General features: G+C 39.1%; 1 protein-coding gene across 1 annotated transcript in view; it reads right to left on the reverse strand.

Moving 5' to 3' along the window:
• Nucleotides 1-26695, reverse strand: part of hectd2 (HECT domain containing 2) — a 104559-nt gene that overhangs the window by 70766 nt on the left and 7098 nt on the right. The window contains exon 2 of the mRNA XM_072557782.1: nt 17105-17234. Within this exon, the coding sequence (XP_072413883.1) occupies nt 17105-17234 (130 nt within the window). The remainder of the gene's footprint in view (nt 1-17104; nt 17235-26695) is intronic.

Genomic DNA, 26695 nt, shown 5'->3' on the forward strand with positions numbered 1-26695 from the left:
TCACGACAACAACACGGTGATGTGGAAATCACTCGGTTACTTCCGCATCTCTTCACTCCATATCTTAATAGTTTGGAGCTTCTCGTTGCTCAGCCATGATTATCAGTATTCTACATATGTAAAACTTTCAAGTCCATTCAGGCATTCGTAACATTAATAATGATCTCAGAATTAACTTCAGCACTCATGTTTTCAGTTTGTGAGAACCATTCCCCCACTGCAATTTAATTGGCAATAGAACAAAGTATTATATACTGCCAGAATAATATATGGATCAAAATTATAGAACATATGGTGCAATTGCACATATGAAAACATATTGATCAACCTTAAAAATGAAATCTGTTGTGATGAAAAGTCATGAACCTGAAACATAAATGTTTCTTGTTTCACAATCGCTGTCTGACTTTAAGCTTTTCCAGAATATTATGTTTTAATTCCAAATGAGCAAACTTAGAGTAGGGTAAATATTCAAACACAAGCTCATTTTTACTAGAAATTGTTGTTATACAAGAAATGAATCAGAAACATTTGAAGTCAATGCAAAATGCAACAGAATTGTATTTAAACTACGGGATATGAAATTACTTGAAATTAGATCCAAAATAGAACAGGCATTAAAGATTGACCACTAGTGTACTAGTACTTAATCAATTCCAGCACAAAGTGAAATCTATTACATGTAAATTTCCTGTAACAGAGTACAATGAAGGAAGGAAACACTTTCAGAAATCATCTATGTTTTGGAGGAATGAACTCGATGAGAATATCAAATAGTGAAGTTTACATAGCCTTTCAAATTGCTTTGTGTTTCATTACCACGAAGGTGCTCATGCACAAGAATACACAAAAATTGCTAAGGGTGCACATAAATGCATAAGAGGGCATTCTTCCATCTTCTGAAAAACTGGAATACTTTAGATAATATACTCACCATTTTTAAATTGCTTCGACTATTGTTACCTTTTTCAGCGAAGTGTTCATTAAAAATTAAGAACCGGTAACAAAGACTGAATTTTATCAACACTCAGACTATCTTAAATTGAGTAGCTCAGAGTACATTAAGTAGCAGCAGGAAACCAACTCACCTTTGTTGTACTTAATATACCATATTTATAATGGGCATGTTGGGAACCATTATCTCTCCCAATGCCATCTGATCCTTCTGGACTTTTTCCTGTTGATAATTATACTTTGTGGCATCATGATGTCTTAATTCTTGATGACAATGAAGGAAGTGCATCATATGATATGGCTTTAGCCCTTAATAGTCTGAAATATTAGATACTGTGGCACATTATCGCATGTAAAATTGATTTGACACAGTTTAGAAACTGGTATAAATAAATAGATCCACAGTATGTTTAAAGACATTGTAGAAATAAGCAATGACTTAAGAATCTAAAAAAATATGCAATGTCAGGATTTGATATTGATAGAAATTTAAATTTTGCAACAGATATATTATGCTAAGTATTGCACAAAAATCTTGGATGGGAATAATTCACCTGGTAAAGGAAAACTGGATGATGACTAACAGTATCTACTTTGTTGTTCGTAAATTAAACTCAGGCATTTGAGGAAAAAAGGAACCAAACTTTTAAGTCAGAGAACCAATAAAATTGTGATAATACAAAACAATGTTTAAATAAACCACACATGATTGATTCTGTGAAATTTGGAACATTTAAAATATATCTAAGTGACTATTTGCAAGGAAAATATCTTTGGTCCACATATTTTTGTGTGAATTGAAAATTAATCTGATTATTATTTAAAATTGCAATTTGGGTTTACAAACGATTAAACTCAGTCACCTCAATTTTGCAGCATATTCTTGAAATATCACAATCATATGTTGCTTGGCAAAATGTAATTATAACAAGAATCAATATGTCCTGTTCTTTCACTGGAGCTGGCTTTTAACATTCTGAAATTCTTGTTGCTGTGGCAACAGAGTCACAGAGTGTCTGTAGTTCAGTTGCTAAGGACAGGTTTGGAACCCAAATTCTTTTCTAAATGTATTTATAATGTGACACATGGGGTCCATGGAAAATAAAAGTGTAGTATGAAATCAACAACTGCATTAATCTCTTGGAAAAACCTACGTTACTTGGCAACCAACACAAATGTATTCAAAATATATTTGCTTGAAATAAAACATGTTGAGGAAATAGTTCAAGCTTGTGAATGATGAAATTAGGCACTAATTTAATTTAATCTTTTTAGTGCCATTTGTAAGCAACACTGCACATTCTATGAATTTAAATTGAAATGTAATTCAATTATAGGCTTTAATAATCTGCATAATGTGTCTCTGCAGCTTCATCTAAAAATTCGGAAAGGCTTGTTTTAGCAATCTAAACATGACAAAGGTCTCCTTTAACATTTATGTTTCCACAAAAGCTAGCAGAGTGCTAGGTTAGAGTGGTTCTGAGCATCTTATGCATAATCATACTTTTGAACTTGCACTAACGCTGAAATGAGCTGACAGAGGATGCTGCTCATGTGGAAGGTTTATAGAATGTAGAAATGTGTGCTTCACACAAGCATTCCCCCATCCCTGCCCCCCACCACACCAAAAAAAACATTGTCCTATACCATGAAATAACTTTCCTTCAATCATAAAAAGTGAAGATGGTGCATTAAGGTGGTTATAGAATAACAGAATATACAAGATCTGAAGAATTATTAAGAGCCCTCATTGACAGCTGAAAGCAAGTAATCTGCATTTACTCTGCATTCATCTTTGAAATATAACTGAGGGTGCTACAAATAACTAAAACCAACCAGATTGATGGGAATACCTTTGTTGCAAACAGTTTAGGCTACGGGGAGGGGAGGGCATGGGGGAAGGGAGGGAATGTCTGTGTGTAAGACATGTAGTTTTTCTCAGTTTGTAAGTAAATAATTTATGCAGATTTAACAATAATTTTCTTAAATCAGCTATTACATTGCTAATGCACAAATAAAACTCTGACTCTCTTCTGGAACTGTCATTCTGCTTGCCCAGCTTAAAGCTTGATCTTTTATCTCAAACCTTCCCTTCTGGAGGTCTCTCTTTATTTTCATTTGTCCATCTCACGAATATCCTTGTTCAAGAGTTTCTTTTTCTCATCTTTAGAGGTTATCTTACATTCTCTACATCAGGGGAACCTCCAGCCCACAGGCCAAATCCAGCCCAGTAGACCCTCTACCCAGGTCCTGGAGCAAATGGCTATGACAGAGTGGAGATGGCAGCACAGCAGAGGAGTGGGAACTCCTGAGAACCAATGCCAATGAAGCAGCTGTAGAGGCCTAAAGAGGGCAGCAGCCAAAGGCGTAGAGGACACCAGAGGAGAACCACCAAAGGTCTTTATCCAAAGATCTATCACAGAATGATCACAAAACTGGCTGATGCAAATCAAAGAGGAAAGGTGGGTGCAGTGTATCCTGTTTTTAATGAAAAAAAAGCAAAGATTGGGAACCCCTTCTTCTATTGGGAACTAGTCACACTTGGATGAAATTAATCAAGAATCGCACACAAAGAAAAAGACAAAGACAGAGTGGTTTTATTTTATTGTGAGAGAAAACTGAAATATCCAACATCTCCTGCTGTTGTAGTATGACGGCTGAAGTTGTTTTGCCCAACTAAGTCTTCCTTTATCATAAAAATGTACAGCAAGGAAGCAGACCCCTTGGTTCAACCTGTCCATGCCGATCAGATATCCGGACCCAATCTAGTCCCACCTGCCAGCACCTGGTCCATATCCCTCTAAACCCTTCCTATTCATATACTCATCCAAATGCCTTTTTAAATATTGCAATTGTACCAGCTTCCACCACTTGCTTGGCAACTCATTCCATACATGTACCACCCTCTGCATGAAAAAGTTGTGCCTTAAATCTCTTTTATATATTTTCCCTCTCACCCTAAACCTATGCCCCCTCGTTCTGGACTCCCCCACCCCAGTGAAAAGACTTTGTCTATTTATCCTATCCATGCTTCTCATAATTTTGTAAACCTCTATAAGGACACCCCTCAGCCTCTGACGCTCCAGGGAAAACAGCCTCAGCCTGTTCAGCATCTCTCTATAACCCTCCTCCAACCCTGGCAACATCCTTGTAAATCTTTTCTGAACTCTTTCAAGTTTCACAACATCTTTCCGATAGGAAAGAGACTAGAATTGCACGTATATGCCAACAGTGGTCTAACTAATGTCCTATACAGACGTAACATGACCTCCCAACTCCTGTACTCAATACTCTGACCAATAAATGAAAGCACAACAAACACCTTCTTCACTATCCTATCTATGTGCGACTCCACTTTCAAGGAGCTTATGAACCTGCACTCCAAGGTCTCTTTATTCAGCAACACTCCCTAGGACCTAACCATTCAGTACACAAGTCCTGCTAAAATTTGCTTTCCCAAAATGGAGCACCTCACATTTATCTGAAATGAACTCCATCTGCGACATCTCAGCCCATTGTCCCACCTGATCAAGATCCCGTTGTAATCTGATGAAATCTTCTTTGCTGTCCACTACACCTCAGATTTTGGTGTCATCTGCAAACTTACTAACTATAGCTCTTATGCTCACATCCAAATCATTGATATAAATGACGAAAAGTAGTGGACCCAGCACTGATCTTTATGGCACTCCACTGGTCACAGGCCTCCAATCTGAAAAACAACCCTCCACCACCATCCTCTATATTCTATCTTTGAGCCAGTTCTATATCCAAATGGCTAGTTCTCCCTGTATTCCATGAGATCTAACCTTGCTAATCAGGGTCTCCCATGGGGAACCTTGTCGAATAGCTTACTGAAGTCCATATAGGTCACATCAACCGCTCTGCCCTCATCAATCCTCTTTGTTACTTCTTCAAAAAAATCAATCAAGTTTGTGAGACATGATTTCCTATGCACAAAGCCATGTTGACTATCCCTAATCAGTCCTTGCCTTTCCAAATACATGTACATCCTGTCCCTCAGGATTTCCTCCAACAACTTGCCCATCACTGAAGTCAGGCTCACTGGTCTATAGTTCCCGGACTTGTCCTTACCAACTTTCTTAAACAGTGGCACCACGCTGGTCAACCTCCAGTCTTTCGGCACCTCACTTGTGACCATCAATGGCACAAATATCTCAGCAGGAGGCTCAGCAATCACTTCTCTAGCTTCCCACAGAGTTCTAGGGTACGCCTGATCAGGTCCTGGGGATTTATCCACTTTATGCTTTTCAAGACATCCAGCACTTCCTCCTCTATAATATGGACATTTTTCAAGATGTCACCATCTATTTCACTACATTCTATACCTTCCACGTCCTTTTCCACAGTAAATACTGATTCAAAATACTCGTTTAGCATCTTCCCCATTTTCTGTGGCTCAACACAAAGGCTGCCTTGCTCATCTTTGAGGGGCCCTATTCTCTCCCTAGTTACCCTTTATGTATTTGTAAAACCCTTTAGATTCTCCTTAATTCTATTTGCCAAAACTATCTCATGTCCCCTTTTTGCCCTCCTGATTTCCCTCTTAAGTATACTCCTACTGCCTTTATACTTTTCTAAGGAATCACTCGGTCTATCCTGTCTATACCTGACATATGCTTCCTTCTTTTTCTTAACCATAACCTCAATTTCTTAGTCATGCAGCATTCCCTATACCTACCAGCCTTTCCTTTCACCCTAACAGGAATATACTGTCTCTGGACTCTTGTTATCTCATTTCTGAAGGCTTCCCATTTTCCAGCTGTCCCTTTACCTGCAAAAAGCTGGTTCCAATCAGCTTTTGAAAGTTCTTGCCTAATACCATCAAAATTGGCCTTTCTCCAATTTAGAACTTCAACTTTTAGATCTGGTCTATCCTTTTGCATCACAGTTTTAAATCTAATAGAATTATGGTCGCTGGCCCCCAAAGTGCCCCTCCACTGACACCTCAGTCACCTCCCCCACCTTATTTCCCAAGAGTAGGTCAAGTTTTGCATCTTCTCTAGTAGGTACATCCACATACTGAATCATAAAATTTTCTTGTGCACACTTAACAAATTCCTCTGCATATAAACCCTTAATTTTATAGCAGTCCCAGTCTATGTTTGGAAAGTTAAAATCCCCTACTATAACCGCCCTATTATTCTTACAGATAGCTGAGATCTCCTTACAAATTTGTTTCTCGATTTCCCTCTGACTATTAGGGGGTCTATAATACAATTTCTGCATTAGTGGTGCTGGAAGAGCACAGCAGTTCAGGCAGCATCCAAGGAGCTTCGAAATCGACGTTTCGGGTTGCTCGAAACGTCAATTTCGAAGCTCCTTGGATGCTGCCTGAACTGCTGTGCTCTTCCAGCACCACTAATCCAGAATCTGGTTTGCAGCATCTGCAGTCATTGTTTTTACCTCGGTCTATAATACAATCCCAATAAGGTGATTATCCCTTTCTTATTTCTCTGTTCCACCCAAATGACTTCCCTGGATGTATTTCTGGGAATATCACCTCCCCCCACCAGTGCAGCTGTATTGCTATCCCTCATCAAAACGCCACTCCCCCTCCTCTCTTGTCTCCCTTTCTATTCTTCCTGTAGCATTTGTAGCCTGGAACATTAAGCTGCCAGTTCTGTCCATCCTGAGCCATGTTTCTGTAATTGCTGTGATATCCAAGTCACATTTCCTAACCATGCCCTGAGTTCATCTGCCTTCCCTGTTAGACCAAACAGTGATGCAACTCTCAGTGCATGTTCACTCAAATTGGGACAGTCAGCAGCAGCTACACAGTCTGCAGGATCCCAGCTGAGGCAGGTTGTTGGATTTAGCCTTTAGTTCACGGTTACTTTTCAGTTCTCTGCCTTCAAATTGAAGATTCAGGCACCTTCACTATTGAACTGTGGCAAAAATATTTAATTCCAATTCTTTCACTTTCTGGTCTTGAATCTGTGCACAGAGTTTCTGAAGTAAATGTGTGCCCTCCCTGGCATGTTCCTCTGTTGTTGTAGGTTGTTGATCCTGGAAAAGGTAGGAAGGTGCACTTTATCAGCTGCATTTGCCTCAGCTTTAATTTGACTTCAAATGATTGCAAAAAGTTGCTTGGACTTTTGCAACTTGACATTGAGTTGAAATAGGTATGGTACCATGTCGACCATGAATACCAAGTTACACAGCCACTTGTGCTCACTCAGCTCAGCCACAGTTCCCCCCAGCCTCCCTTTCTTCCATGAAAATGTTCACTCCTTTCTTCAGTTCGCAAAACGACATTGGCATACTCCCTGCCTACGCCATCTCAGTTCACGAGAGTAAGCTAAATAGTCATATCATGATTCAAGATCTTTCAGTAACTCTTTAAACAGTTAATGCTTGTTACTACTTTCAACATCACATTGATCAAGACACAGGCACTACATGATTTTCTTGATGACTGAAGCAACGGCATACAATCAGCTTGAATCAAGTGAAGTGACACATCTCTTTCTTGAAAGGAGTAACTAATCCCTTCTGAAATCCAATCATGACTGGAGCACCCATTAACTATTCCAATGATAGCCGAAGCTGTACACTGCCGATGCAATGCTCTCAAAAAGGCATTAGCAGATGGGGTTAGCCATTTTCCCAGCTGACTGCAATAAGAGGTCACTGCACCCACGTTAGCCAGCCTGGGATGGGGAGATAGCTCCACAGGTCAGTGCTACCTTTACCATCAAAATGGACAGCAAGAAGTGCTACAAACATCTGTGCTCCACATGGATTGGTAGCACTGTCTTCTCCCTGCTACCTCACACTTACAGAATCATCACTCTCTTAATTTTATCACTGCATCTCGCTAAGAGTGGCGGACTACAGCCCACAACATTGCATGCATCATGTCCTCTCAAGGGCTCAGAGTCATCACAGCCTCTACAACTAGTAACCCTTCCTCCCTCTATCTTTCCTGCTCAGTCACTGGGAGTACCTCATTCTTCTCCTGCTCAGGCATGATCAGTAACTGCTCACACAATCACTTCCATCAAACTCAAACCTTCCCTGTGTCTCATTGCAGCTAACACTGGTTCATATCCAGGCTGACAGGGCCAAGATAGGCCAGTGCGTTGGGAGCTTATGATACAAGCTAGGAAAGATAAAACACTTATGCTGATAGAGACAGCAACGACCAATCAACACAGTAAGTGCCACTGTGTTGTGCTGCTGTCCCCATTACCATCAGAAGCAACTCATCTATAACTTGCACAACCTTTTATTCATCTTCTTCATATAATTGCACTTCTCTTACGTAGGCATTAGCAGCATGCAGCAAACTTTCACACTAAAGAGATCAGTACCAGACACAGCTTCACCATCCAGCTCTAACGAGGAAGCCCATTCAACCTTCAGAAGGTGCAGTGGTAAAGCTTTCACTTGCACCATCTACCAACTCAGACAACTTTCCACTTCAATGTGTACTGTATCTAGATTAGATTTGTATGCCCAATCTGGTCTGCATGTTACTGACGTATGTCTGCAGGTGGTCACGGTAGAAATGTCGAGGTCTCTGGTACATGGGGCTATGGGGACCACACATCTGCTTAGCCCAGGCAGAAAATGAGTTCATGTACTTTGTCGTCAAAGGCTTGGTCAATCTGCAACAACATGCGCAAAAACATCAGGCAGGTGTTCCAAAGTCGTTCGGTAAGATAGAATGAAAGATGGACAAGTCTACCAACATTTTCATTACTGTGTTGTCTCTAGCATGTGATTGGCTACCTCCATGACAATGGTGGTGACTATACTGGAAAAGAGGTCCATTAACATTTAGTGGCTACCAGATACACACTCAGATGCACATGCCATCAATTTAGCCATGGGTGTGGACCATGAAGAGATGAAAGGAGGATAAGGAATATCAATCTCACTTGAGGTGCCACTTCCAAACAGAAAGACAGATCTCCTGGAAGCTTTTTCTCAGGACAATCCAAACGTGCTGCCACCATAGTTCCTCCTGCTCATGATCTCAAAGTCTGCAACAGTACAAGGGGAGAGGCCAGAGTAACAGTGACCTGCTTGAGCCCTCCTTTTACAGCTTCTAGTCCCATTCTATTCACTACAAAGTCCTACCTTACTATCTGCAATTGCCCCCATCACAGTGACCATTCTCTCCACAAACTGATACAATGAAGCCCATCCCATATGTCGCCTGCTTGCTTTCCCCAGGATGTAACAGACTACTTCAATAAGCTCCGGATTATTAGCGATCCAACTCCTGTATATGGCCCGACCCCCCAAGACTGATCTCTCACAGCCATCCTGAACAGCCTTTTCTAATCCCCAGAATTCTAACACTTCACTGTGACCAACAGTAACAGACTGTAACAGTACAGATTCCTAGACCATGTAGGACCAAGCACCTCATGGACTGTGGCCTTGAACAGTAAGTGGACCAGCTCTTTGAGTGTGACACTGCCCCTTGACTGATTGGAATCCACCTTCACCCCACTAAAACGCTCATCCCTTTTTACTTTCACACATCACTATTACCTCCAAACACAACCCATTCGTTTGCTGAATCGGCTACTGACAAATACTGCAGCTCTTATGTTGCCACGACTTGCCATGTCCATCCCCTCTCTGACTGAAACATTTATTTTTCAGTACTCCTCAGTGTTACAGGTCCTTCTGCTCTAAAATAGTTATATCGGGGGAGTGGGGTCTGCCATCCTCAAAAGTTGCACTAAAGATCTTGTGTTCTTGAAAGTAAGCAAAGATACAGAAGATGCCTGGCTCCTTGTCAGCAGTAAAAAATTCTGTGCAGATCCATCTGATGCCTAGCTGTCACTCAGTGCTAAACAACTTGCTAGAAGCATGTAAATTCCAACTGTTGCTTAGCTCCAAAGTGTATGCCTGAAATGCCTGAACTGATGCTGAGCTGGGACAAGACCAAGTATGATGTTGAGAGTCTGGTGATTTCCTAATACTGAGATGTATGGTGTGTGTCCATCAATTATGAAGGTATCCTGAAGAAACTAGATGGCCAGCGCAAGCATTCCATAAGCTGCAGTGGATGCTGATGAGACAAGGTGCCAGGTACCTGCTCGCTTTTACCAGTTTTACTAGGTTCTTTTTGCACTGTTGATTTCTTGGTTGCAGAGAGGAAAACTAGAAGTGTGATGTTAATATGATGAGTTGGGCCTTGAGTGAGATGAAAATACATGGAAATACACTTCTCACTACCTAACAGCAAGCTTCTGAACTTATCGTCCAAGGAATTAAGGCAGGTATGCTTTTCTCAACAGAATCAGTTTTGAATTGGTTAAGTCATCTCGCTTGCCATTCCCACTAACTAAGAGGGGAAAATTCCAACCAAAATTTATCTATGGTTTTCCTTTTCTGCTTGTGTATGTTGTGTATTTTCACATGGTTTTATGTACTTATTGTCCATTTATGCAGCATGTAATTTTTAATACAGCCTTTACTCTTTTCCCTCTCACACGAAGAGCTAAAGAAATATTTGCGATTCACAATTTTTGTGACACCAGAAATCTTCCTCTGAAAACTAAAGGATCAATTGTGCCCGCATAGTACTAAATTGAGGGAAAACAGAATTTGGAAGTGGAATTTTCCAATTTCAGGCAAACAAATTGTTCTGGTCTGAAGAACAGGGACCAATTCTTAGTGATCAGATGAATGATATTAATGTATCCTAAGCTTAACATGGGCTAATCACGTATATGACTCAGGGAGAATGATAGTCAAGATCTTTATGTTCATGTAAATGTTGTAAAAATGACACTGCAAAATTTAAAAATGCTTAAAAAAAAGTTATTTCTGTATTTCAAAGACATATCAGGAGACAATGGAACAAAAAAACCTGGACTCAGGTTGGTGAGCGGAGCAGAGATTGTGCTGAGCTAGAAAGTAAACCAGAAATTAATCCCAAATCCATAAAGCTCCAAATGGGCTCAAGGTGAAAACTTTCATTTGATCAGAGAAAGAATACTAGACTTTGTATGTGACCATATCCAGAGGAGAGAGTACAGAGGCTGGGGACTTGACGCATGACCATGCTTGCAGGATTTAGAATGCCCTGTTCAACAAATTCAAAATAGTGAAGACCACTATTAATAACCTATAGGTCAAAAACAAAGAATGTAAGGAAAACAAAAAGTTAAAAATTATAATAACTATAAAAATTGGCTATTTCTTGTTCTGTGGAATCAGTTGTTAGAATGACATTGAAATGGGGACTGTGAGATCACATGATTCGCACAGACTAATCAATATTGGAAATAATTTATATTATATTCTTACTGGTCATTGTTTAATATGCAGTGAGAATAGATATCTATTATCAGAATTAATATATTACAGTTGTGAGATTGTTACCTCTTCAATTATTTTTGAACATTTTTTTCAGCAGACAGTCTGATAACGTTTAGGCAGAGAAGTTTGGAAGGTGAGCAATTTAGCAACTTTATAAAAATGTCTCTTTTAATTTTTCTGTATTTTTAAATTGTGAACTGAATTAGGAAAAAGGCATGTTTTACAACAAAGGATTGAAGAAGAAATCAATTTATTTTTAGAAAGAAACTGAAACGCTTATTTGTGTGTACACTGCTAATTTGCTTAACCAGTGGGGGTGGCTTTTTGTACGCAGGCAGTACCAAAGGATGTATATAAAGTAAGATTTAGCCAGAAAGATTATTGATTGATTTGTAGATTTGTGATCAGTTGTGGATGTCAGAGGCCACCAGCCTGACAACAACTATCTGATTGACTTGTGTAGCTGAACAGTTTGTGAATGTGAACAATACTGGCAGAAGTTTTCATACTACTAAAAGGGCACATGGTATGTTTTTCTTTTTAGTAAAATACCTAAAGCCTGAAGTAAGCCAGTTTATTTTTCCTCACAAGTTGCTGTATGCTGCAACCTTTAAATCATTAACTAAGAAACTTTGCAGTTAGTGTAATAATTGCCTGAGTCTCTTACAAAGAAGTGAAAAGAACCTGGAGAAGAGAATTTGAAGAAGAGAACATCCCAGTAAGGAAAAGGGTAATCTCAGTAAAGCTTGTGGACTGGGGCCATTAAACCTTTTGCCCCAGTTTCTTTTTAAATGTTCCACCCATAATACCAATGTTTTTGTGTACACACAGGTGTATGTGTGTGCGGGAGAGGGTGGTATTAGATAGAAGTTAGAGTTTTAACTGGTAAAGCTATATGCCGACAGTTCATCGTTGTTCGGTTGTAGTTGAAAAACATTTATTTATAATCAGTAGTGGTAAGTAAAGAAACCTTGTATGTGGTTTCTATTAGCATGGAACTATCTGACAGACAAATTGGGACTTGCTATACTTGATAACATTTTTAACAGTTTCAGGAATAATGTGAAATGATTTTCTGTGCTATACCCCAGCTATGTGTGACAAAAATAAGAGCAGAAAGGTCTTCTTTTTAAACAATGTTGAATTGTCATATTACATTAAATTCCTAATAACAACCAACAAACAGCTGAGAGGACATACACAGTGTTTGCACATGCATGAAATATATACAAGAAAAATAAACTTTGGGTCTCTTTACTAATCCACCAGCTACACAGTATGCTTAACTGTGATAGCTAAATGAATCAACCTCGCCAGCAACTCAAAAAGCTTGCTTACAAAGTGTTACAAAAAAAATACTCTGAATTTCAGAAAGATTTCAGAATGTGAAGAAGGAAAGCAAGCTTAGGTGCATTGTGTTTCAATTAGTTTTCAAGCACAGCTGATACAGAATAGTTTAAAGGGTATCCAGAGATTCATCTAATTTAAGGCCCATCTCAACTTTAAAAGTTACAAATAAAATTGAAGATTAAAATTTACTTGTTTCTGTCACTAAACTAATTGTTTAATGATAACCTCATCTATCCTCTGCAGCCTCAGAATGCAATTGCACTAATATTAAATTGAAAACAGTTTCTATGTGGGCATTTCAAATTTCCTAAGTTAAACCTGGACATATAGTCATTCGGATGGAATCTATGACTGCAACTGAATTGAAACAATGGACTAAACCCTCTGGTTCACCAGAGACCAGGCTGAAATGTGCACTGCGACACTGTTTTCAGTCTCTGATTCTGATTACAGGTCAGAGACTTAGAACAGTTCCACATTATTTATCTGGATAGTTAGCCAGGTGAAACAGATTAAAATTATAACTAGATAATCCAACCCTTCAATCACTTTCAACCACCACACCAGAATTTCTCACTACTTCTCCCAAATCCCCGAATATGCACCCAATTTGATACTCCACCCAGTCGGACTAGGATCTAGCCCATCCAAATTGACCTGCCTCACTAACCCTACCCATTCACAAACATTCAAAGACTGGATCTTTAAATTTACTATAGCTAATGCCATTAAAAAAAGGGGGGTGTGTCTGGTCATTTTACAGCTTTACTGTGCTCCGATGCAAGTCTCTGAGGGATACTACTGTATACATTTGTGAGCAAGCTGGATTCGGAAGATCTAACAAAAAATGAGCAGCAGTACTGAATAATGAAAACAATGAGTGCAACTGCAATTCTCTTGTCATTTCTACTGCTTGAAAGATTTGATGTAATAAATTTTGATCATTAGGTTTCACGACTTGAGGTTTCACAAGGGGTGATGTGATTTTAGCTAATGGGACAATCTGTGAATAGAAATTGGAGGAGTAGGAGGATAATGCAAGAGTAGCACCCAGATTCAGTGAAGGATCACTGGACTTATTGCTGGTAGCAGGAGAGTATACTTCTCTCTATTAAAGTTAGGATAATTTCTGCTGCTCCATCCAAGAAAGCAATTTTCAATTCAGCTGAAGAGGTAAGCAACAGGAGCATTGTGCCTAGGTCTTGGAAGCAGTGTAGGAGACAGTTTAATGATCTAATGAGATCAGGAAAAATGAGTGCATTTGCTGATTCATCTACATCCTACAAGCTCATTTCCATTACTCTGTATTATGAGCACACTTCATCTCATGACTCCCCAATTACACTAAACATTCAGCACCACCCAACCTACACCTTCGATAGACTTGATCACTTCCCATTCACCATGTAGTATCATTCTACATCTTATTGAAGCTCTATTCCACTCCATTTTCTAAAAAGTCCTTATGGAACTGTTTAGTACTTGTATTTACTTATAGACAATGAATAAAATATGTTTTAAATTAATAAAAATCTTACACAAAGGGTGGGGGAGTCTAGAACTAGAGGGCATAGGTTTAGGGTGAGAGGGGAAAGATATAAAAGAGACTTGAGAGGCAACCTTTTCACTCAGAGGGTGGTTCGTGTATGGAATGAGCTGCCAGAGGAAGTGGTGGAGGCTGGTACAATTGCAACATTTAAGAGGCATTTGGATGGGTATATGAATAGGAAGGGTTTGGAGGGATATGGGCCAGGTGCTGGTAGGTGGGACTAGATTGGGTTGGGATATCTGGTCTGCATGGACGAGTTGGACCAAAGGGTCTGTTTCCTTGCTGTACATCTCTATGACTCTATAACTCTAGGTTCTCCATAAAGCCACAAGAGCAGAATTAGAAGATCATTGGGACAAACAAGTCTGCTCCACCATTCATTCAATCACGTTTGATATGTTTCTCAATCTCACTCTCTTGCCTTCTCCTCATAATATTTGATCTTACTAATCAAAAACTTATCTTTCTCTGGCTTAAAGACACTCAATGACTCACTTAACAGCCTTCTGCAGTAATGGTTCCCACAGAATAACCATCCTCTAGCTGCAGAAATTCCTTCTCATCTCACTTCTAAAGGATTGTCTCTTCCCTTGGAATCTGTACGATCGGGTCCTAGTCTCTCCCAAAGTGGAGATATCTTCTCCCATGTTCACCATATCCAGTTCACTCAGTAACTGTAAGTTGCAATCAGATGCTCCCTCATCCTTGTAAACTACATAGAGTACAAACCCGGAGTCCTCAACCACGCCTTATATAACAAGCTCTTTGTCCGTGGCATGATTCTTGTAAATCTCCTCTGCACCCCATCCAATGCCAACACATCCTTCCTTAGTTATGGGGCCCAAAACTGCTCACAATATTCCAAATATGGTCTGACCAGAGCCTTATACAGCCTCAGCACTGCATCTCTGTTCTTGTATTCTTGAAATGATGCTAAAATAGTATTTTGCCTTCCTAAATGCCAACTCAACTCTTAATATTAAGAGAATCGTGAACTAGGACCCCTAAATGCCTTTGTGCTTCAGATTTCCAAAGCCTTTAACCCATTTAGAAAATAGTCTGTGCCTCTGTTCACCCTACCGAAGTGCATAACCTCATACTTTCCCACACTGTATTCCACCTGTCACTTCTTTGCCCACTTTCCTATCCTGTCCAAGTCCTTCTGCAGCCTCACCACATCCTCAACATTGCCTGCCCCTCCACCTATCTTTGTGTCATCTGCAATCTTAGCAACAATGCCCTCAGTTTCTTTATCCAGATCATAAATGTATAATGCGAAGAGTTGTGATCCTAACACTGACCTCTGCAGAATTCTGCACGTCATTGGCTGCTGTCCTGAAAAAGACCCCTTTGTCGCCACTCTCTGTCTTTTGCCAGTCAATCACTCCTCTAACCATGCCAGTACCTTGCCCCTAACACCATGGGCTCTTATCTTATTTAGCAGCCTCCTTTGGTAATAGGCCTTCTCGAAATCCAAATATATCACATCCACTGGCTCTCCTTTGTCTAACTTGCTCATCATCTCCTCAAAAGAATTATAATAGATTTGTCAGGCATGACCTCCCCTTGATAAAGCAGTGCTGACTCAGCCATACTTTACCATGCACTTCCACGTACTCCACAATTTCATCCTAAATAATGGACTCTAAAATCTTATCAATAATTGAGGTCAGGCTAACCAGGCCTAACCAGTTTTGTGTCTTCTGCCTCCGTCCCTTCTTAAACAGGAGTGCTATATTAGCCATATTCTCGTTCTCCAGTTCTTCTTCTTAAAAGACTATGCATATGGGTGACTACCCCATCTTCACTCACTGAGTACAAGGAAAAGAACTGGATGTGCTGCCAAAGATCACTGAAGGGTGTAGGATTTCCTAGCAATAAGTCATGATTTGGAGGAGCCGGTGTTGGGCTGGGGTCGACAAAGCTAAAAATCACACAACACCAGTTTATAGTCATCAGGTGGTTGACTGATGAAGAAGCAGCACTTCAAAAGCTAGTGCCTCCAAATAAACCTGTTGAACTGTAACCTGATATTATGCGATTTTTAACTAGTAATACGTTACACACCTGTGTTCCTCTCAATCAAATGTGATACTTCATATTTTCCTCGCCTGTTTTGCAGAGAAACCTTTATGCTTCTGAGTTGTTTACTTCGAGTACATAAATTATGCTAGATTTTTCTACTTAATTATAAATAAGATTGAAAAACAATCTATACGTACACAATGTGGCATCAAAATTGGAAATGAATTACTATTTATATTCCTTGGGCCAACTACCTTTGGCCTTCAACCTGACTTTGCACAAGCATTGCTTTTGATGCTGACTTGGGCATATCTGACACCACAGGAAATTAAATAGTACTGTAAAAACTGTGTACACTTCCTCACTTTCTTCATTATAAATTCCCAGTCTATTTTTGAGGCATCCTTAGGATCTCATTCTTGGAGTAATTAGAACGTTACTTAACAAAGAGTCAAATACATGCAGTTCAGATAGACTGGAATATCAATGTACTGTACTCTGATAAAATCAGTCATATCCATTCTAATTCTTCACGATTTCCCATACACAAGGACAGGAGCAGGTCATTCAACTCAGTCAGGTAAAAACAATGACTGCAGATGCTGGAAACCAGATTCTGGATTAGTGATGCTGGAAGAGCACAGCAGTTCAGGCAGCATCCAAGTAGCTTCGAAATCGATGTTTCGGGCAAAAGCCCTTCAACTCAGTCAGCCTAATCAACTATTCACTTAGATTATGGCTAATCTTTTGAGAGCCACGAGACTCTTACACTCAGCAAGTTTCTGAATATTGAATTAATTATAAACACATATCCATCATAGTTGCAAAAATGATGTCAAACTGATAAAAACATATATGAATACATACTCACAACAAACAGAAATCAACATTACTCTGGAACATGAATTCAATTACCATGTTTGGCATTAGGCAAGACAGGTTTTGAGGGAGAACTGATGCCAGCAATGGTTTCTTGCTTCTGGTTGATGGTAGAGATAAAGGCGCTAAAAGTTGGAAATTGGACTTTGGATCCTCTTTCACTTCCCTGCAATAAGACAAGATGTACTGATTAAAAATAGTTTTAAAAATCTGTAATAATTATAACCAATGAGGGAATCATTAGTGATTGATAACACTCACAAATAGTTAAAACACAAGTTACAAATAAAGCTACTCCCCATATGAATCATAATGGACATACACTGGTGGCCATCTGAAGACACAAGCAACTAAAAAATGTTTAATACAATAAAACGTGAAGAAATATGGCACAAAATGCAATATTATAAACTAATCACAACCATATACTGTATCACACTTGTTCTGCTGTCTGTGTCTTTTTCTTTTAACAACTGTTATTGGAAATAATGGATGCCAGAAAGTGAGATTACAACCAAAATCCAAACTAAGGGTTCACAGAAATTCAGAAAATGCCTTTGAGCTAAAAATTGATTTAGAAAAAGTGAGTCAAGCTGTATTTAAAACTGATAAATTACCAGAATTCTATGGGATGCATTTACAGGTACTGAGGAATTAACGGATGAAAATTGCAGAAATACTGTCTGTAATCTTCCAATCTTCCTGAGATATAGGAGTGGCCCCAAGAGGTTTGGGGAAACTTTAAATATTATGTCCTTCATCAAAAGAATTGTGAACTCAGCAATTCTAGGCCAGACATTCAGTTGAACACAGCAGTGAGAAAGCTTTTTAAGATAATAATCTGGAGAAATTAACAGCCACTCAGACAAGAATGGATTGCATTAGGAAAGGCATCATGGATTTGTTAAGAACTAATTGTATTCAACTAATAATTTTTTTTTAATGAGTTGATAGCAGGGCCAGTGCAACCATGCAACAAAAGTAGATAGTTACCTTGAGCAGCAGGTTTTGAAAGATGGGGGGAATTGGATGGGCTATTCATGAAATGACACAAATAATCATCAGCTTCCATTTATATCCACTGATTTACATCCACATACTCTGACAGACATGGAGATTTACATGAATTTATATTGCAGTGTTTTGCAAAATTCATATTTCCCATCATGTTTAAATACTTTCAGAAATTTGTACATCCACATAGCTATCACAAGATTATTCCACGACCAGTAAATAATTTGTGATGATTATGATTTTATAAAATTGCGTATAAAATAGTCTAGTAACTTGCAGTAACACAACATTATGCCATGTGAAACATTTTACACGTTATAAAATGAGAATTTCTTCAAGCACATATGTGAAAAGTATAAAATTAGTAAAACATTGTCTTCGTACAAGCAAACCAAATCTGTAATTATAAATGCAGAATTTTATTCTTAATAATGCACAATATTAACTTTCAAATGTGGCACTAAGTTTCAACTAGGGCATCTAATACTCCCACAATGGCCCAGAGTAATAGAGTTCATGAGTTCCTATGGCTGCTATAGTATATATGGACATCTAAAAGTGGCTTTGATAAAGTTTCCAGCACTTGGCAGAAGATATTACTTTGAATGTGATGGCGACAGATTCAATTAAGGATTTCAAAAGGGAATTGGATAACTAAAGAGAAAATTAAGTGCAGGACCAAAGAGAAAAACAAGTGAGACTAGCTAAGTTGCTCTTTCAGAAGGCTGTAAAGGAATGGCAGACCAAACTGTCGTCTTCTGTACGGTTACCATGGTTCTGTATTGGCTCTTGGTATCTTATCACACAGTAACAGTTCATAGAATTCCCTAAGACTTGCATTTCATAAACCTTGCTCCATCTCCCTCTGTACAATGATAGAAAATAAAAACAAGGTAGAGCTAAGATAGTAACCAAAAGAACTGTTATGAGGGTGGGAGGAGGGGGCAATACACTGAAGGCAATTGATTCCTTTTGACTACAAAAAAGGATAAAACTATAAATTTTGAACTACAGCAGGATTAATTTTGAAAAGAAAGTAAACAACGCAACTGTATACATGAGCTAAATAATATCTAATACAGTAATAGTGCAAAGATGTTGTATAGTGATTGCCAACTCTCTAGGACTGATTAGGAAGAGGAATAGATTCTTGACCTCCTTGGCAGTGCTATCAGTGACCTAAGCGTGTTAGCCCATATCCCATTTGTAACTTCAGCAATGTGACTATAAAATCTATTGCATAATCATGAGACAGTTCTATTCTGCATATTGGCTTGGTCTCTTCTAGAAGTTTGTGGCCTGTATTGGTTTCCTTTTACAAGTGACTTATATCTGAGTCACTTGGGATGGCACAGCGGCTCAGTGATTAGCACTGTTACCTTACACCAGGGACACGAGTGCAATTCCAGACTTGGGCGACTGTCTGTAGGCTTTGTCCAGATGCTGTCTCTTCCTCCCACAGTCCAAAGATGTGCAGGTTTGGGAATTGGCCATGCTAAATTGCCCATGGTGTCCAGGGATGTACAGGCAAGGTGGATTAGCCATGGAAAATGTTGGGTTATAGAGATAGGGTAGGGTACTGGGTGGGATGCTCTTCAGAGGATCAGTGTGAACCCAATTGGATGAATGGCCTGCTTCCACACTCTAGGGATTCTAGGGATTCTATGGTACTATGATCTTATTGTGGTAGGTTTCAGCAAACTGTACATAATACTGTTCATAATAAGTACATCTCTTACTCATACAGAACCGTCCATCCTTTTTCTCATATTCTCTTGCACGTGACTACTTATGTCACTATTACAGCTCATGGTATATATCACCTTTACATTGTCATATCCATTCTTAATATATTGCAATAAGTGCAGAAAGTACTCCAATTTTATTTGAATTCAGTAACAAAAGCTCGATGTTGGTAATATGTTGTTACTCTTATATTTTAAAATGGATAGAACTACAGAAAGTAAATTAGACTCAACAACTTAATAAAATACAACAGGTCTTATACATGAAGGAAAGTATCAGCCTACTTTTTATTGATCTTTCACCATGATTTGTATAAGTCTGACATTAGCATTCTGTAGTCATTAACAAATGGATTATCAAACTATCAGATTTTGTTTAGACAAGTCCCAAGGAGATACACTTTTTCCTCCTTAATATTTGTGCCTGTCACTATCTAACAGTGATCAATAAAAGCCCTAGCAACAGCATCATCTATGTATATTTAAAACACACCACCATCAAAATACATTTAAAATACTGAGGGATACTAGTAGATCCTTATTGTGAAGATATTGTGGCAGACTGGATTGATACTGAGACATTAAAGGGTTAATGTGCTCTGCTGACCTGCAAGAAATTGGATGTCCCGAGGCTAGGATGGCTTGCCTCTAACTTACAGGTAGATTGTAAGGAATTTACATTCTCATCCATTGTCATTCAGAGCCATTTCTTAGGTATTATAAGAACACGACAGTTGGAATTTTGACTACTCCCTACAGTTAAAAAATGATTCACACCAGATTTGACCATTAAAGGGATGGCTTACATTATATTGTTTCTGGAAATGAGGTGGTCACTGCATTGGGCCATGAGTGGCATGTGACTGTGGGTTGTCTTGTGGGCATCACTGACTGTGATATAAAGATTTTGTATAAAGGAAGAACTGTTTCCTTTGTTCGAAGAGAGATCCCTTGACATGACTTCGCAAGCATTGCAAGGTGTGTTAAAGGATTTCTCCAGAAAGCTTGTACTATACTGTGTTTAATAAATTTTGCTTGTTCACAGAAGTTGGTGTGTTGCAGTTGCTTCAAGTGTGTAAGAATCTCAAAAGAAAAAGAACCTAACAATACCATGCCACATTATATTGTGATTGGTCAGTGATTAGTCTATCAATACTAACTAGTGCAACCAAAACACCAACTGCTACCTAGTCTCTGTAGTGACTGTAACAAGGTCAGCCAGGTGGACGTCATAGGATATTAGTTCCCTGATTGGGGCTATTAAACTGATCCAATTAGGAAACCCTGGCTAACAGATATAAACAGGGGTGTCCTTGCTGGGTTGCTGGGGGTCTGTATTATATGCACTGTTTTTTATGTAATTGGACTGTCTTTTATGCACAAATGTCATTGTTACTGTTTTGTGGTGATCGAAACTGGGATTTGAGGTTTGCCCTCATCTCCCTGAAAACCGATTGAATGGTGGGGATTGGGGCCTGGCTTTGTCATTCTTCTCCCTTGTAAAATTGCTGTTTCTCTGTATACAGCTGTTAATGTTAACTGTTTTGCAATATGTGATTTGTTTAATAAAATATTTTTTTAAAAACAGGGTGTTAGAGGTTCAGTTCATTCTGAGAGTTGGCTCTGAGGAAGCTGGACCAGTTTCATGTACTACACATGTGTAAATAAAGGGTGACTTGATGATGGGTTACCAGCTTCTGTGGAATTATTTCAGTCTCCTTGCAACTTTTATGTCAGACAGCAGTTGTAAAGCTATTAAATAAACAAGATAAAATTTTGAAGACTGCTGCCTATGTTGTGTGACTGAATCTTCAAAGGTCAAATTTGTATCGGTAACGCTAATTACCATTAAGTTCAAGGACAAAAAAAAGAATTAAATATCAAATAAATATTGCCACAGAAACAAACTTTTGTGGAATGTTCAGTGTATCACAAGGCTATGGCTGGGAGCTGTAGATTTTAAGAAGCTTGCTGTACCTCATTTCTGACTGACATTAGAAAGTGTGTCCAGAAATGATGCAAAACAACAACTTTTATCACAAATTAACAATTCCACATTGTTGCAAGAATTAGACTGCTTCTATCGATCAAAGTATTCAGCAAAGGCAAATGAGTGTAAGGATTTGAAAAATACTAAACTTTTCAGAAATATGGGCTTACATCACACTGATAAAAACCCTGTTTTAAGGAGCAATGCAGCCTCTTAATGTGGACTTGCTTTGAACCCTATTAATCCAGCATCATCTTACTACAATCACCAAGTGGTCTTAGTCATTCTAATTCATGAGTCTGAGTCACTATTTATTTTAATGGGACTATGGTTATTAGCTGTTAAATTGTTTCAGTGAAGGAAGAGGCAGAGTGGCAAAACAAAACTTAAGAAATAACGAGATAGCATAAATAGTGGGTTAAAATTATATATGCCAGAATTTCCCATGATTTTTGCATCCTGAATTAGGCTTCATAACATTGATGATGTTGATTGTAAGTAGCAATACCCCAGGAATCCTGAGGCTAATTTCCCCCCAGTGTCATTACATTAGAGCATTAATGAAAGTTAAGTTAGTTCAAAGAGATTTTCTTTATTTCTCTGGCAGTGCTATTGCTGAAAAACTTAATTCCACAAATAAAAAGAAATATGTATTATTGACAGCAGTAATTTTGATATTTTCGAAAAGTGGCTTAATTCCCATATTTGAGTATTTCCTCAATTTGTACAGTCAAAATAAGTGAGAGAAAATTTGCAAGAAAGCCCATTTTAAATCTGATTCTGGAAGCCAAATCAACATATTGTGCTACAGCTACAAAGGATACTTATCAAACAGTTCACAAAAGAGACAGCAGCGATGACGCAAGTTAAAGTGCTTCATGTTGCCAGTTTCTCATTTCCCTAAGACAACACTGGATGAAGTATTTTATTAGTAAAGCTATACCTCCCTTTCAGACAGACAAACAAAAATGTGTTCCATACGTCAGTGCATGCTGAGCGATAGGATGTTTACAGGATGCTTACCTTTTATTCAGTAGGTTTTGACACACTTGTATTTATTTTTCAAATGAATCTTAAACTACAGAAAACAAAAGAACGGCCTAACAATTGAATCACACCATTTCTGTATTTTCAGTGTATGATGAGTGACTAAGAATCCGATATAAGGGGTGGGTGGGGCAATTCCAGAAGTGTTCTAGAATTTGATCAGGCTTCCCCATAGGCATGCTCAGTAGAACTACTTCCAAAGTTCATTCTGATATGAATGAAGGGATCCTAGATGATGATAGGATATTCTCCATGGGGCAAGATATCTCTGACAGCTAGAATATAATTCTGTGCTCGAGGAGACTGGCACCCTGTATTTCCTGTCAGAATTCCTGTACTCATACCCTTGGTGATTCACCTCATGGATCCATCCAGCTTGAAGCCTTTTCCCAGATTACCGTTCCTGGTATCCTTGTAGTATTCTCCACCCCTACCAGCATATGGTACTGGGTAAAGGTTGTTTGAGGTAATTCACTGCCACAAATCCTTCTTTACCTTGGGTCTACCTAGTGATTAGTGGTGGAGGATAAACCACTATGGAGTCTCTATAGAAAAGGCACTGTTCTTAGATAACTGTTATATTATACATATAACAACATTTGGACAAGTGTAATTATCAACACCTAAGGGAGCTCGCTCCAGAAATATCTGCTCCCTCAAAAAGCTAGAGCAAAATTCGTTGGGCTCAAGCTCTTCAAGTTTTGACTAAGTGTCAATTTTGAGAAGTTTAATGGACAGTGACTTTTCATATACTCTGCTGCCCAAATTATTAATTATGCATCTATACAATTATACAAATCCCCTTCATGAAACCTGCAGAGGCAGAAGTGGTTGATGATTCCAACATTCACATTGTAGGTGCCATATTTAAACCCCAGTCACACATCATATCAAATGCTGCTAGCCAAGAACCACCCTTACTGTTTTGCTGTACAATCCCAAAAGGCATGGCTGAGACAGGGAAGTTGACACACCTTGCAGATGGGACTTGGACATCCTAACTGATGGAGTGGTGGAGAGGAGGGCTATTCTCTTTCCCAAACCAAAGGAAACCACAGTACTTGACGATGCCATCCTGATCCAAAGTGCATGGTCCATGGTCCAGAGAACACGTAGTAATGACACAAGAAGGTTAATGACAGCATTTTCTCTCTGCTAATTGTTATGACCCACTTTGGAAAACATATTGATCCTCAAGCTCCATTATTCCTGGTATTTTCAGAGTTAAATGAATTAATCGAAGCATGCACAGATTTACCTATCCATTGGAATCAAGTTAATAGAAAACACTAACCAGGTTCCTGTACTTGACAAGAACTGCAGTTTATTACAAATTACAAACTATCAACATATGGCTTTACTGATTAAAGCTCTAATACTCTTTGAAAATACACACACATACACACACACACACATACACAAAACAAACAAACAAACAAACAAACACTTTGGTTTTATGGATGGATGGAAAACAAGCTGGGAACTATAGTTCAATAGCAACAGTCCACAAGGTTTGCTATGATGATCTTGCCTGGCCTTTGTTTTTCAATTCTCTTAGTTCAGGTCCCTCAATTTGTCCATAGGGCATGCAGCAATTAGTACACTCACTGCAAAGTTTCTTATTTACTAGTTAAAGACAACATCTAGGAACCAGTGAAACAAATTAACTGGTTTTCCTCAGGCTTCAGATATTTTACTGCAGAGAGAAAGTTTCACCCTACCCACCCTTTCAACAGTCTGAAGATTTTTCATTGCATGGTTTATACCCACAAAAGCTGTTCAACTACTCATCAATCAATTAACATGGTCATCAGGCTGATGGTGTGTGGCATCCACAACAGGTTATAATTGTACAAACCAATCAGCTACTTGTTGCCAGCCAAATCTTACGCTACAGAAAACAAAGAACTGTGAATGCTGAAGATCTGAAACCAAACAAAAACCTTTTCAATCCAATGACTCTTTCACAACTATTTAAAATGTTAACTCTGCTTTCTCTCCACAGGTGCTGCCAGACCTGCTGAGTTTCTCCAGCAATGTCTGTTTTTATCCAATTCTATATAAACCCTTTAATGATAGCTGTCTACAAACAGCTTTCCCCCACTGCTCGAACATTGTGTAAAGACCACACAATGTGTGACAATAACTTATTCCTTTTAAATCAAGCATAGTTCCTTCCACAGTCCTGTTTTTTCTTTCCATTTTAGTCTGCAATCAAAAATACGGGAAGTACAATGATAAAGTCTTTATATATCTCACGTTCAGACTCAGAGATATAGAGCACAGAAACAGACCTTTGGTCCAACTCAGCCATACTGACCAGATAACCAACCCAATCCAGTCCCACCTGTCAGCATCTGGCCTATATTCCTCCAAACCCTTTGTATTCATATACCCATCCAGATGTCTTTTAAATGTTGCAATTGTACCAGCCTCCACCACTTCCTCTGGCAGCTCATTCCATACACGTACCACCCTCTGCATGAAAAGTTGCCCCTTAGGTCTCTTTTATATCTTTCCCCTCTTACCCTAAACCTATGCCCTCTAGTTCTGGACTCCCCCACCCCAGAGAAAAGACTTTGTCTATGTATCCTATCCATGCCCCTCATGAGTTTATAAACCTCTATAAGCTCACCCCTTAGCCTCCAACGCTCCAGGGAAAACAGTCCCAGCCTGTTCAGCCTCACCCCATAGCTCAAATCCTCCAACCCTGGCAATATCCTTGTAAATCTTTTCTGAACCCTTTCAAGTTTCATATCTTTCCGATAGGAAGGAGACCAGAATTTCATGCAATATTCCAAAAGTGGCATAACCAATGTCCTGTACAGATGCAACATGACCTCCCAACTTCTGTACTTAATACTCTGATGAATAAAGGAAAGCATTCCAAATGCCTTCTTCACTATCCTATCTACCTGCAATTCTCCTTTCACTGAGGTATGGACCTTCACTCCAAGGTCTCTTTGTTCAGCAACACTTGCCAGGACCTTACCATTAAGTGTATAAGTCCTGCTAAGATTTGCTTTCCAAAATGCAGCATCTCGCATTTATCTAAATTAAACTTCATCTGCCACTTCTCAGCCCATTGTCCCATCTAATCATGATCCCATTGTAATCTGAGGTAACCTTCTTCACTGTCCACTACACCTCCAATTTTGATGTCATCTGCAAACTTACTAACTATACTTACTCTGTTCATATCCAAATCATTGATATAAGTGACGAAAAGTATCTGGACCAGATGGGCCAATGGGCTGAGAAGTGGCAGATGGAATTTAATTCAGATAAATGCGAGGTGCTGCATTTTGGGAAAGCAAATCTTAGCAAGACTTATACACTTAATGGTAAGGTCCTAGGGAGTGTTGCTGAACAAAGAGACCTTGGAGTGCAGGTTCATACCTCCTTGAAAGTGGAGTCGCAGGTAGCTAGGATAGTGAAGAATGGTATATGGTATGCTTTCCTTTATTGATCAGAGTATTGAGTACAGGAGTTGGGAGGTCATGTTGTGGCTGTACAGGACATTGGTTAGGCCACTGTTGGAATATTGTGTGCAATTCTGGTCTCCTTCCTATCGGAAAGATGTTGTGAAACTTGAAAGGGTTCAGAAAAGATTTACAAGGATGTTGCCAGGGTTGGAGAATCTGAGCTACAGGGAGAGGCTGAACAGACTGGGGCTGTTTTCCCTGGAGCGTCGGAGGCTGAGGGGTGGCCTTATAGAGGTTTACAAAATTATGAGGGGCATGGATAGGATAAATACGCAAAGTCTTTTCCCTGGGGTCGAGGAGTTCACAACTAGAGGGCATAGGTTTAGGGTGAGAGGGGAAAGATATA

The sequence above is a fragment of the Chiloscyllium punctatum genome, chromosome 38, assembly GCF_047496795.1.
Source record: "Chiloscyllium punctatum isolate Juve2018m chromosome 38, sChiPun1.3, whole genome shotgun sequence".
NCBI lineage: Eukaryota > Metazoa > Chordata > Chondrichthyes > Orectolobiformes > Hemiscylliidae > Chiloscyllium > Chiloscyllium punctatum.